Below are 12,214 nucleotides of genomic sequence, written 5' to 3' on the forward strand. Positions count from 1 at the left end.
ATATCTGGGGTTGCCCTGACCCAGGTGCAACACCCTACACTTGACCTTGCTGAATCTCATTAGGTTCACAGATGAAGATTTTGAAACAGCTTTGTGAAGAAATGAAAGAACCTTGAGAGCAACAAGAGTTCTTTCAGGCTGGACATTAGGAAAAACTCCTCCAAAAGAGTGGTTGGGCACTGGACAGACTGCCCAGGGAGGGACTGCAGTCAGATTCCCCGGAGGTGTTCAGGAAATGTTTAGGTGTTCATATGGGAACTGCTAAGTCACAGCCTGAACCTCTGATTGATCACCTGAGGCGAGCCATGAGTCAGCCAGAGGAGCGCAGTGAAGGCAATTCAGCTGTGCTGCCCTCCTGGACGTATTTAAGAGCTGGCTGCCAGTAGGGAAGGAGCTCTTCTGGAGATTGGTCCTGCTGGAGTTGTGTGAGTGAGCCCTGGGTAGGGGTAAGCCTTCTATTTGTTCTCTTTTTGTTATCATACTCTGCTTTGTCAAACTCTCTTGTTTCTCTCTTCATTATAGCATCTTACTAGTCATTGATTATACAGGGGGGCACTGAGGAAGATGAGTGATGTGGAACGCGTTTCTTTAGAGTCATTTCAGAAGGGCATCTCACTTACTTGTGAACCAGGCAAGGGGGTGCAGAACGAACAGAGGCAAAACAGAGTGCAGGGAGGGATGTGGAGGGGGGGAGCTGAGGAATGCAGCCTCGTCTCCTTCCTGCACCAGGCACTCGTGCTCATGTATTGGTTCAGACTGTGACTTGGAAAGTCCACTACAAGTCACAGTAATGAGCAATTGGGGTGGGTGATGTGATAATAGCTTCTTGGAAACAGTTGTGATATTCCCTCCTATTCTACTTGTAATATCAGGATAATCTACAGCAGTCCTGGTACAAGACGTTTGTTGCATTTTGTTGCCTGGGCTTTGCAGCCCGGGCTTTGCAGCTGCGGCTGGTGGGGGGCTTTGCAGCCCTGTACTAAGTCCATCAATTCTGTTGCCGTGTATGGCCAGGCCGTTACATGTCAATGAGTCTGAGCAGGGGGCACCCCTGCCGGTCTGTCCTGTACTTTTTTTGTTTTCTGGGTTACGACAGGAAGGACTTCCAGTGGATCAGTTGGAATTGTATATTCATTTAGACGTTTTATTTTCCTGATCAACGACGTCTGTTGATTCAGCCTTGGCAGACCGTGGTGGTGGGCTTGCAGCCTTTGCAGACCGTGGTGGTGGGCTTGCAGCCTTTGCAGACCGTGGTGGTGGGCTTGCAGCCTTTGCAGACCGTGGTGGTGGGCTTGCCGCCTTTGCAGGCCCTGGTGGTGGGCTGGCCAGTTGCAGGCCCTGGTGGGGAGGGTGAGGTGGGGGCAGGGATCCCAGAGTTCTGGGGCCACACGGCAGCAGGTCGCAGTGTGATGGGAGCAGGCAGGGTCAGGGAATCACAGGGGCATGTGGGAGTATGGCTCACACAGGGCTGTGGGTCACGTGCAGCCGCCTCACCCCCACCACCTAATCCCATGTGACCCGTAACTCCATGACGCCCCATCTGATTCTACTATCCTTTCTGACTGTATCCCAAGGTCTGCATCCTCTGATCTTTTCTATTGCCCATCTCCCCCAATGACCAGCACTCGTAATAAACTGGACGAGCTGACATCTACCCTTTGTGTATGAATCTTGCTGTCAGGTGAACATAGACTAGAACCTGCTCTCGTAATAGGAGCGACTCGGTGCCATCTCCTTGAAGAGGGACGATGGGGACTCTCCCAAGACCCCTTGGCTCTGACAGATGTGGTGGCCACGTTCCTCAGAGCCCTGGGACCCCGAGATCCTCATTTTCCAATGCGGTGCTCTCTTCCAGTGACACACAGAGCAGAGCAAAGCCCACGATTTTGCAGCATGTGAAAGGTGTAGCTAAGTGGGAAGCCAGAGAGGAGACTTTTTCCTTCCAACGTGCTCTCCTTTAGATCTCTGGTGGGAATAGAAGGGGTTTTTGGGAGGAGCTGGGAGCAAGACACTGCAGCTGGGTGACTTGTAGAGAAGGGATAAAGAGAAGCAGAGAAATGGCTGCCTCCCCTCAGCGTTCTGACCTTAAACCATCCCCAGGCTATGCATCCAGGAGAAGAACTGTCCTGTTTTTTGAGAAGAGTTTCTCTTCTTGTACAGAAACTCATTGGCTGTTGGACCACAGGGAAAGAGATGGAAGAAAATGCAAGAAAGGTCTTGTACCAGGTCAGGCGTAGATTATCCTGATATTACAAGTAGAATAGGAGGGAATATCACGACTGTTTCCAGGAAGCTATTATCACATCGCCCGCCGCAATTGCTGAGTTACTGTGACTTGTAGTGGGATTCCCAAGTCACAGCCTGAACCAATACGTGAGCATGAGTGCCTGGTACAAGAGGAGACAAGGCTGCATTCCTCAGCGCTTTCCTGGCGGCACGGATGCGGCCCGTGCTCGCCGCTCTCCAAGAAGGCCCTCATGGAACAGGGCGGCGCGGGCTCGGCCTCGCCGCGGTCCCCCGCGTACCCGCCCTCCTCCTCCCGGGGTCCGGCCGCCCCGGAGCCCCGGAAGTGGAGCGGGAGCGCGGCGACAGGCATCGCTGCGGGCAGCCCGGCAGGGGCCATCCGGGACGCGCGCGGTGATGACGCAATGACAGCGCGACCGCGGAACGAAAGGACCCCGAGCAATGGCGGCGCGGAGGCGGCGGGGCCGAGCGTGGGCTCTCCGCCAATGGCGGCCGCGGGGCCGCCGCGATGGCACTGCTGCTGGTGGAGCCGTTGGGCTCCGTGCGGGGAAAGTGGCGCTCCGCTGCCCCGCGTCCCCGCCGCCGCCGCCCACCCCGTGCCTTTGGGACACCGGGCTCTCAGGAGAAGGCGGCGCGGAGGTCCGTCCGTCCCTCGTCAGCACCGAGCCATCCTCCGCAGTCGCCGTTCGGACGGGAGCCGGTTGGGAACGCGGTCGTCTCTCTGTTTGTCGCTCTGTGCGTTCGTCGATTAAACATTTCCCGTTCGTTTCTCGGCGCTTCTGCCCGCGGTCGTTTCTGCAGCTCCGATAACCCACCCCGTTCCCGTGCCCACCGCCGGGTAAGGACGGGGCGGCGCAAACGGAAGAGATTAAGACTGGCTGCACAGTTTTGAAAACTGTGCTCTGCAGACCAGCTGCACAATAATGTCCTGCTGGCACGAATCCTGAACTTGTCTGCCTCAGAAAGTCTTCCTGGATGTTGCTAGAAGGCTGCTTGTATTCTTGGCGCTCTTGGCCTAGCTGAATTTAATTGGAAAACTCCCACTAGCTTAGCAGGACTGTCTTCTTGTTTTCCATGTGAAAGAACTGGATTAGTATTTTTCTTGCTCTCTTTTTTGGATTTTTCTAACAATCTCAAAAGCCTGTGAAGCATGGCTTCCTCACAGCTTTCACACCTGTTCAGTGACTCTATTTATGCATTTCTACATGAAATGAGCTTTATTTGTTTCTGCAATCCAAGAGCTCATCTTAATTACTGCATGGGATCTTACTACATGTCCTTGTTGTGATCCATTGGTGCCACAGAACAAATAAATTTCTGTTAGGTGCTGGCAACCATTGATTCTTATTTTGGTCGCAGGGAACAAAATTTTTCACAGTGAAAGGGACAGAATCACCACGTGCTGCAGAAGAGCTGAAGCGAATGGTAAGAAGTCCTTCTTGCGTGGACTTTTGCCCACAGAAACTGTTTTGTTTCTTCTTCCCGTAGTATGTAAAATCCAAAGGATGCAGTCTAAAAGATATAGTTTATTAACCACTGATTGATTTCAGTTTCAAATAATAATATCCCTCTCACCACATCAATTTTTCAAAGTCAGGCAAAGATGACAAGTGTACAGAACAAAGAGAAATCATAGCAAGTCTTGTTATTTTGTTCTCCTATCTGTGAAATGCTGTACCCAGAGTTCACAGCATTACTCAGAGATCAGCTATTTTGACTTCCAGATGCTCCTTGGTTTGGAAAGAGCCTTTTTGTGCTTTGGGTCTGATGCTTGCCTGGACTTTAATAGTCTCTCATTCAGTCAGTCAGGCACTCAGCTAAACGCAGTGATTTTCAAAGCTTTGTGTGGGCACATATGAAGCTGCCAGCTGGAAGCTCTCTCAGACACTGAACAGTGACAGAGGCCAAGAAAGAGCCTTCAGCTTAGAGATGTCTAATGATGGCTGAATCCCACCATAGGTACAACTCGTGGCATCCAATCTGCAGACTGTATGATCTGGGAGAGCAGTGCAAAGAAGAGTGGTCAGCTGTGTCCGAAAGCCGAGCGTGGAGCCAAGTACAGGTACAGCACTGGAGTATGAGGCCATTTAAAGGTAAAATATTTCTTTCAAAAATGGGGGAGAACTGATGTGGAACAGTGTTCTTCTGTTCTAAGTCAGCAGAGGCAGATTGCACTCTGTTTATGGAACTGCAGCATTACTTAGGCACTGTTTCAGTAATCCTATTTACTAGACGTTTACGCCTAGCATGGCATAAAAATAAACATTGCACTGCCGTGCTTCCCTGCTAAAACTCAGTCATCCTTACCATCCCAACTCCTAACTAATCAAAAGATCAGTGCTGCTAACTTTACCAGTACAAAATAGTCCTTAAGAAGTAAGGGCAACTCTCCTTACCTTTCTCTTTCCCAAAAAATCTGCTTCCAGTTATGCTTGAAATGAAGCCCTCATTTAAAAGTATATGGATGAATGCATCAAATTTTGAATGAGGCCCAAGCTGTAAGCTTGGTTGATGGAATTCTTATGGGAAGGAGTTCGCAGGTTACTGATAGGAGAAGGGTAGGGACAAACACATTCCTGACATAGAGCAGTGCTCATTTCTGAAGGCAAATTGACTTCTAAATACAGCTAATTAAGAAATTCAGCACTTTTTAATAGTACAAGTCAGAAAAGTGTTTCTGTACTAACTTGCCATTGCCATTAGACGCATGGCTTTTATGAGGCAATAGAAATACTTGTTTACCTCTCGTTTAAAAAAAAAAAAAAAAGAGCAACATGCATGCTTTGCTGGAGTAAGAAATAATTATATTTTGCAGTTGAAGCTTGTGGGATTTTTTTCTTTTTAAAACCCTCTACAGTCTGTTTTAAAAACAATGTAGAAATCAGGTCTTCCCAGCATGGTTTGGCAGCTTGAAAGAAGAATTAATCCTGTATGTATAAAAGAAGAGGTGATGTCACACTGCAGTTTTAGCAGGATAAAGCTGTGAGGGGTTTGCATGGTAACGCTGCTGTCAGCAGCTGCCTTGCCCTGGCATCTGGACAGGTCTGGGTCTTATGAGGTGACTGCAGGAAGATGAGCTTAGAAAACACGAGTGAAGTGAAGTTTGGATTAACTCAGCATCCTTTTATTAAAATAACATGCAAGCATCCTGCAAGATGAAATGTGCAGGAATTTTGGTGTGGCAGGTGTGTGGAGGCAGTGAGCTGGAGGCTGAGCACTGAGGTCTGATCACAAGTGCTGAAGATGGCGATCTGCTCTACCTGCACTCACACAGATCTGCATGACTTGTCTTCATTCTTCCAGGGCTTTTGAAAAATCTGACATATGTATGTTAGCAAAGCAGCCTTAACATTTATTAGTGAAAGAGATTTCTATAAGGGGGCTTAGATTTACTTTTCCTCTGAAAAGCATCTTTAGAAATATCCTGCAATCTGCAGGAGGCCAAGGCTGAGCAGAAGAGAAAAGCACTTCCAAGTCTTCCAAACGAGACATGAACTACAGCCATCTTGACTGTTTGTTGACCTAAACTGTACCTGAACCTCTTGATCCATGCTGAGCAATAGCCAAAACTGAATCCAAGCTCAAGCAGAAGGGATGTTGCTGACTGAATCCCAAAATGCTACAGTAGAATTGGAAACCAGCAGGAGCACAACTGTCCCGCAGAGTTTAGGAAATTGTACGTTTTTTCCTCTTCCAAAACCTGGAACTCGTGCAGTTTTACAGCTTCTGTAGGAAAGGACCTTGTGATAGATCCCATCTGTGCTGTAAGAAGTATTGTTTGGGGTGGAGAGCATCACTGTTCAGAGCAATTGATCCCTTGGGCATCTTCATGGGTGCCAGATTTAGAGCCACTGACAATGTCTGCTGTTTTAAATGTCAGGCACCCACTGCATGTACAGCTGAGTGTGGACCTGGAGGAAAGTGATTCTGCACAAACTGATGAGCTTTGTGACCCACCTCTTTGAACAATCCCCTTACGTGTGTTTCAGCCCAACGTGTGTGGAAGAAGTGTTCCAGAAAGTTTTCCTGGTGAGTTACAGGAGTAAGTAACTGATGAGTTACAGGAGCAGCAGCAGGTTATGATGGGAACATTCTGAGTCTTGGGTGGGAGAAATTTGAGGTAGCTGGAAAACTGTAAGGTCAGCAATGTTCTGGGCTGTTGCTTAATAAAAACATTCATCCAGGATGGTGCTATTGTGAGAATACTGATAGCAAAAGTACATAAAATTGACACTAGCACTTCCAGTGTGGTTATCATTATGTAATTAACAGGCTTTATTTCTCTTGGTTTTTTGCTGTTTTTGTTCTGTTTTTATCTTATAGCTACTTTTATTTCAGATATATAGCAGCGAGAATCTTTCCACTCCCTGTATGCTGTCCCATTTAGTTCCCACCATTCATTTCATCGCATCCCATACCTGCCATTCTTCCACTGAGCTTGATTAATGCCAGTTTCTCTGCAGTCATTCCCTCAGCATGAGTAAGATGATGACCATATTTCCTCTTTATACAGGAGAGTATCAGGACAGGGGATAAGGAGACAACTGGAATTGCTGAGGAAGAGAGTGAGGTACGTATGAGCAGCCTCAGGAATTTGGTTGTGCTTTAATATCTTCAAGAGGAGCGTGGCAAAAATATGTATATGTCATCTGCATGTAATCAATGTGCAGACAATACAGTGTGACTGTGACCCAGCTGTGGTACCAGGACATTTCTCATTCAATGCAAGACTTACTTAGAAACTGCCTGTTGCAGCAGTACAGACTGATAAATATTTTGGGACAGAAAACATACAGATCCATGAACAGAAAGTGGCATAATGCTGTTTCTATTGACATTTGTGGTAAAGAGAGAATATGCTGCATAGATTCACAGTAGCTTTTACATTTCCCTTGAATTTGTTTGTCTAGCCTTCCTCTAAACATCTTTAAAAAGGAAAAGGAATTTTGATTCATTTGTTTTTCCTTGCACAGCTGAAAATAATCATGCCACAAGTTTGTTTTCCAGAATAGGAATCTGGCATTGAATTAGGTAAATTACAAAGCAACTGAAAAACTCTGTGACATACTTAATTTCTCTTTGGGTGGGCACGTTGAAATCTAAGGGTGGTGTGGTTGTATTTGTCTTTATAAAGCAAGACACTGTCAATCCTTTTGTACAGAATTGAAACTGTAATGTTTTCGAGCGTGCGTGGAGAGCAGCAGAGGAAGAAGAGCTACCTATTAAATGCAGGAAGAGAGGTAGGGCATGAGAAATTATTACTCCTCATTGGTAATTGCTTAGAATCTGTATCTCAAGGAGCTGATGAACTGTTTGATTGTTATTTGCCTTAGTGCCACAACATACACAAGCAGATTGTAAACTGTTTCCTACTTGTTTTGGTTTCATGGTAGGCTCAGCTGTCCAAGGTTGGGTTTGTTATACTGATGTGAACAGGCATCAGCCCTTCTGCAATCTGGGGTGCGTCCATGCTCTGTGGCTACCCAGGGTGCCCTATATTGCAGGGAAGCCAGATGTGCAGCCAGCAGCTGTCCCTGCTGGGCAGCATGGCTGAGCCAGGATGAGGTCCCACTACCATGGGCTGCTTTCTTCCTGTGACCCGTAGCCCTGCCTCACTGGTGCCGTATTCCTCACCAGCCTGCTGTGTAGAAGCCAGGAGAATTACACTAAAAAGAATTTATGGGATGGGAGAGGTAGATCAAACCCAGTTTCTATAGCTACAGGTGCTGATGCGCTGCAAATGTGAGTTGCACTGCTTCTCTAGCATTGTCTGATCACTGCCAAGTCTGGGCCAAGAAATGCCTTGCTCTGCCCTGAGCACAAAGGCTAAGCCTTTGAAATGCATCTTTCCTCTGTTCCAAACTAGGTGCTCTTGTAAAGTAACTTCTATCTGGTCAGTTTAACCTGCTTAGAGGAGCAGTATTACTGAATGCAGAAGAGATGCTGTCAGGGATCAGGCTGTTTGCTAAGCTGATATCCTGGCTCCAGTGGAGGACTGTCCTTCTGAGGCAACTTTCATAACCAGTTCTTCAGTATTACTCCAAAAGCCTTCCAAGACTTTGCAAGCAGTTGGTGTGCTCACTAAAGCATGATAATTAGTTCTTGATCTTATATTAGATGGCTGAGCTGTAATCATGACTAACTGTCCTAAAAATTACCCAGTCCTTTTCTAAATCAAGCTGTGGAGCAAGATCTTCAGCTCTGGAAAATGGGGAGAGCTCAGTGAGCTCCTCCCAGACCCCCAGCTGCAGACTCGGCTGCTCTCCTCCTCTTCATGGCCTCATTCTTGCTGCTGCTGAATCTGGGCACTGCACTGAGCTGACAGTTCTATTAGAGGATGATGCAGCCAGCTGCAGCCTGGGTAAAGAAGCATTCACTGTTACTGCAACTCAAAGCCACGTGGCTCTGTTATCACAGCCTTCATTACATTGGATGGCCCTTGTTTTTTCTCCTGTGTGCTGTGCAGATTTCAGTAGCACTTCTGCAGATAGCTGGTTTAGGATACTCTTAGTCTGTGTATTGGTATGGAAAACAGGTTTGTAGAGTTGGTTCTCAAAAGAAGACGGGAAATACCTGCAAGTACGTGGCCCATTGCTGCTAGGTGTGGGATTCTTGTTCTGATTTCAGTGGAATTGAGTCTCCCTCTTTTTAGTTTAGTTTTGTTTTTTTTTCTTTATCAAAGGCATTTGATACTAATAATGAGATTCATTCAGCACTAGCACACATGCTTTTGTAAAAGCCATTTTTTAATTATCTTGCTTTGGTTCTGTATTCTAAGGCACGGAAAATACCCAGTTCTGCATATGTGAGTCTGCTGTGCCTTCAGTGAGTTACAGCTACAGCTGTTGAGAGCATCACCCTTTCAGTGCTGACTGTGAGCTGACTCATGTAAATTAAAATTCTCCTCCACCGTAAAAGAAAATCGGCTATACAAATGCAGTAAATAGAAAATAAATGTTGATCCTAATCACAACAGGCAGCAAGATCAGTGTGTGCAGCATGCTGTTAGAAACACATGTGATGAAATCAATCTGATAGGCATTCTGTTCCCCTCCTTTCATACTGGTCTCTTCCAAGGCTTTTATATCCACCATTTATTTGAGTACTAGCCTGGGTCAAGACTGCTAAATTGGTAATACTCTGTGAGACAGGTTTGCATGCCTTACAAGTGACAGGAGAAGATGTCAACACTTGTGCATATCTTTTGATAATACTTCTGTTTGTGGCAGAGCATCCTTCCCTAGCAGAATTTTCAGTTCAAGCTAAAACTTCTCCAGTGGTTTCTGTAAAACACTGGAGTATTTCCTGCTTTCAAGGGCTGCAGAAGAATTTATTTACCACATCAGTTGATGTCAGCCACTAGGGGTAGATAGAGCTGAAAAACAGTGACTGCATTTGTTCACAATCATTCTTCAGGCAGTTCAAGTTGAGCTCAGAGAGCTGCATTAGTCTCATTCATGGGTGGAAAATCAAACTGAGGAAACAGAGCATCAGGCTGTGAACTGAATTTCTGCTGAACTTAGCTTGATGCTGGTACCTAGAAAATAGCTTTTCTTTAGTGTTTAAAAACTTCCTGAAGTTAATTGAATTGACAGAATGTGTTTTTTTTTTTTTATTTACCTTCACCATCAAGGCAAATCTACAATAAACTTAATTCAAGTGTATAACTGTAAACAAATACCAGTATGTACCAACACAAATGTTGGGGTGATACATAAATTACCTCTGCTGGAGGAAGGATTTAGCAATGGCCTTCAGGAAGGTACTTCTCTATCCACCTTTCAATAACTGAAATAAAATGCATGCTGACTTTTCAACACAGACTAATGACAAATGATTCAGTCATATCCAATCTGTTTGGGTCTTTATTTACATTTCTTTCTTCTTTAAAATCGGCCTAGCTATAGGCTAACATTTTCTGATACCTGATGACATCTGAATATTTCTAGCAGTTATCTAGCTGTAGAATATATTTCCTTCAGCTAGCATAGCCCAAGTTGCACATCTCTGTTCAAAAGGAATGTGTCCCATGGCTCTTGGCAACAACCTCCTTCAGTCCTGAAGGTGCTCTGGCGTGTGATGGATTTCACACCGGACACTGGGACAGCCCTGAAAGAGGTCCAGGTCACTTCTGCTTTTCACCTTGTGTTCCTCTAAGCTCTTAGAACTCTTACTTTTCTGCACAATTATTGATCTCTGTCTTGAGGTAAGAATCCTGCAGCAGAAGTAAAGAAACATGTTTTTCAACTTGAAATAAAGTAGGAAATACTCTTGTGGTGCTTTTGTTGTATTTTATTTCTTTTCCTAGGGAAAGGTCAGCAGCATCCCTTCAGTAGTAATGGAGCCAGCATCGAACAACGAAGGGGTGGGAGAAGAACATGATGTGATCATGAACGAGTCTAAAGATGCTGCAGCAGAGATGGGCACTCAGGGCACTGACAGTGAAACTTGCCAAGTTGTAAGAGAGCGGGAACCAACTGAAGAAATCCAGACTGCACCTTCTCAAGATCAGCCTGCGTCAGCAGGAGGCACAGCTTCTGACATGCCACTGGGCTTTCTCTTTAAGGTCTGCTTGTTTGCTGTTCTTTTAGACATCCTTTCACATCTAGCTTCTGTGGATGTGTCTGAAAATTGAATCATTGCGATGGTTTACTGAGGCCAAAGGACGCCTGGTTTCACAGCCACATGCTTGCATGCTCATACACTCACCCAACCTTTGGTTGTTTTTTCTCCATACATGAGTTTTGAGAAACATATTTTCTGCACTTGGATTTTGCTGGTTATATCCCTCTGTAGCTGTAAGAGTCATTAGAGGTCTCCTTTCATCTCGCCAAATCAGTACTGACAGTGAATCTTTTAAGTAAAATTCCACTGCCAGCGATTTAGTCAGCAGTATCATACAATCGTTTGCTAACAGTACCAAAAAGGCGTTTTTCTGGCCTGAGAATCTGTAGAGGAAGTTCCAGCCCTATTGAAATCTGTGGGACTTCAACAATTCACTGTAATGAAGTTGAAGTGTCCTTTCATGTCCTTAGTATTGCTGTCCTTATGAACTGTTAGGGTATTCAGACAGAAAAGCTTAATGAAGCTGCAGGGAAATCCTCTCCTTGGCTGGTAAGAGCCACAGAGATTCCTGGTTCACAAGGTTCTTTCACTTCAGAATCAGTGAGCAGGAGAAACGCTCCTTGAGGCTAGATGAACTTTATGTGCTTCCTGCTATCATTTGCATACTTCAGACTAGTTAGTCCCATAGCACTCCATAAATATGCCATTCCTTCTGATCCAAGGTCACTGGTCAAGATTTTCAGCAAGCAGTGAGAATGGCATTAAGGTTAGAGTGACCAGAATTGTGCAGTTTTGGTGCAGACCTGCTCATCTGTTGTTCATCTTTTGTTTTTTGTCACGCTTTCTTGAGTCAAACGTAAATAAGAAGCAGCAGAATACACGACTGCCATCTGGTTCTCGATGCTGGATTGTTTCATTATTGCAGTTACCACGGAACTGTCTGTGCTTGGAGAAAACTAGGATAGTGCCTCTCTTCAGGAGGAAGAGCTATTTAGTTAAATGGTCTGTTCACGGCGGTGTGCTAACCCCACAAATGTTTCAATAATCACCTCTTTGACAGAGAGATTTTTTTGGCTTTCCTATCTGCCAGTGAATGGGAGTTCTTTCCAGGACAAACAGGAGCTGTGGTTCCCATTATTCACTTCTTTTGTCTTGTCCTGAAACTGGTGCTGTACCTCTCACTCTAATTTCCAGGGATGTTTACATCAATCACAGTATCCAGCAGACAGCATAAGGAAGGGTCTGAAGGGACATTTCCTGTCATTCTTCTCCAAGCTTATTAGCAAAATGCTGCCATCCCTCTCCTCAGGTCTAGGCGTGATAGTGGGAAATGAAAGCAAGTTCCTTGCACGGTAGGAATAATGGAACAGGACTTGTCCAAGAGGCAGCACCTGTGGGATTCTGC

General features: G+C 45.7%; 1 protein-coding gene across 9 annotated transcripts; it reads left to right on the top strand.

The window, feature by feature from the left end:
- The first annotated feature begins 349 nt into the window (after positions 1-349).
- Positions 350-12,208, top strand: LOC122193773 (amphiphysin-like). Of its 9 annotated transcripts, none has more exons than XR_006182972.1 (7): positions 2,820-3,082; positions 3,604-3,669; positions 4,204-4,337; positions 6,125-6,273; positions 6,758-6,814; positions 7,406-7,484; positions 10,553-12,208. XR_006182972.1 is itself a non-coding variant. In XM_042894646.1 (5 exons), the coding sequence occupies exons 3-5, from the start codon at positions 6,184-6,186 to the stop codon at positions 10,877-10,879; spliced, it is 474 nt and encodes a 157-aa protein (XP_042750580.1). In that variant the 5' UTR covers positions 350-446; positions 4,204-4,337; positions 6,125-6,183; the 3' UTR covers positions 10,880-12,208. The 9 variants fall into 9 exon arrangements, 6 of the variants coding, with proteins under 6 accessions (XP_042750580.1, XP_042750584.1, XP_042750578.1 ...); XR_006182973.1 differs by having other exon boundaries at positions 2,820-2,979; XR_006182971.1 differs by having other exon boundaries at positions 3,057-3,669.
- Positions 12,209-12,214: the final 6 nt, after the last annotated feature.

This window comes from Lagopus leucura, unplaced genomic scaffold (genome assembly GCF_019238085.1).
Source record: "Lagopus leucura isolate 7727_CA_CO unplaced genomic scaffold, USGS_WTPT01 35047-1_obj-0_obj, whole genome shotgun sequence".
Lineage (NCBI taxonomy): Eukaryota > Metazoa > Chordata > Aves > Galliformes > Phasianidae > Lagopus > Lagopus leucura.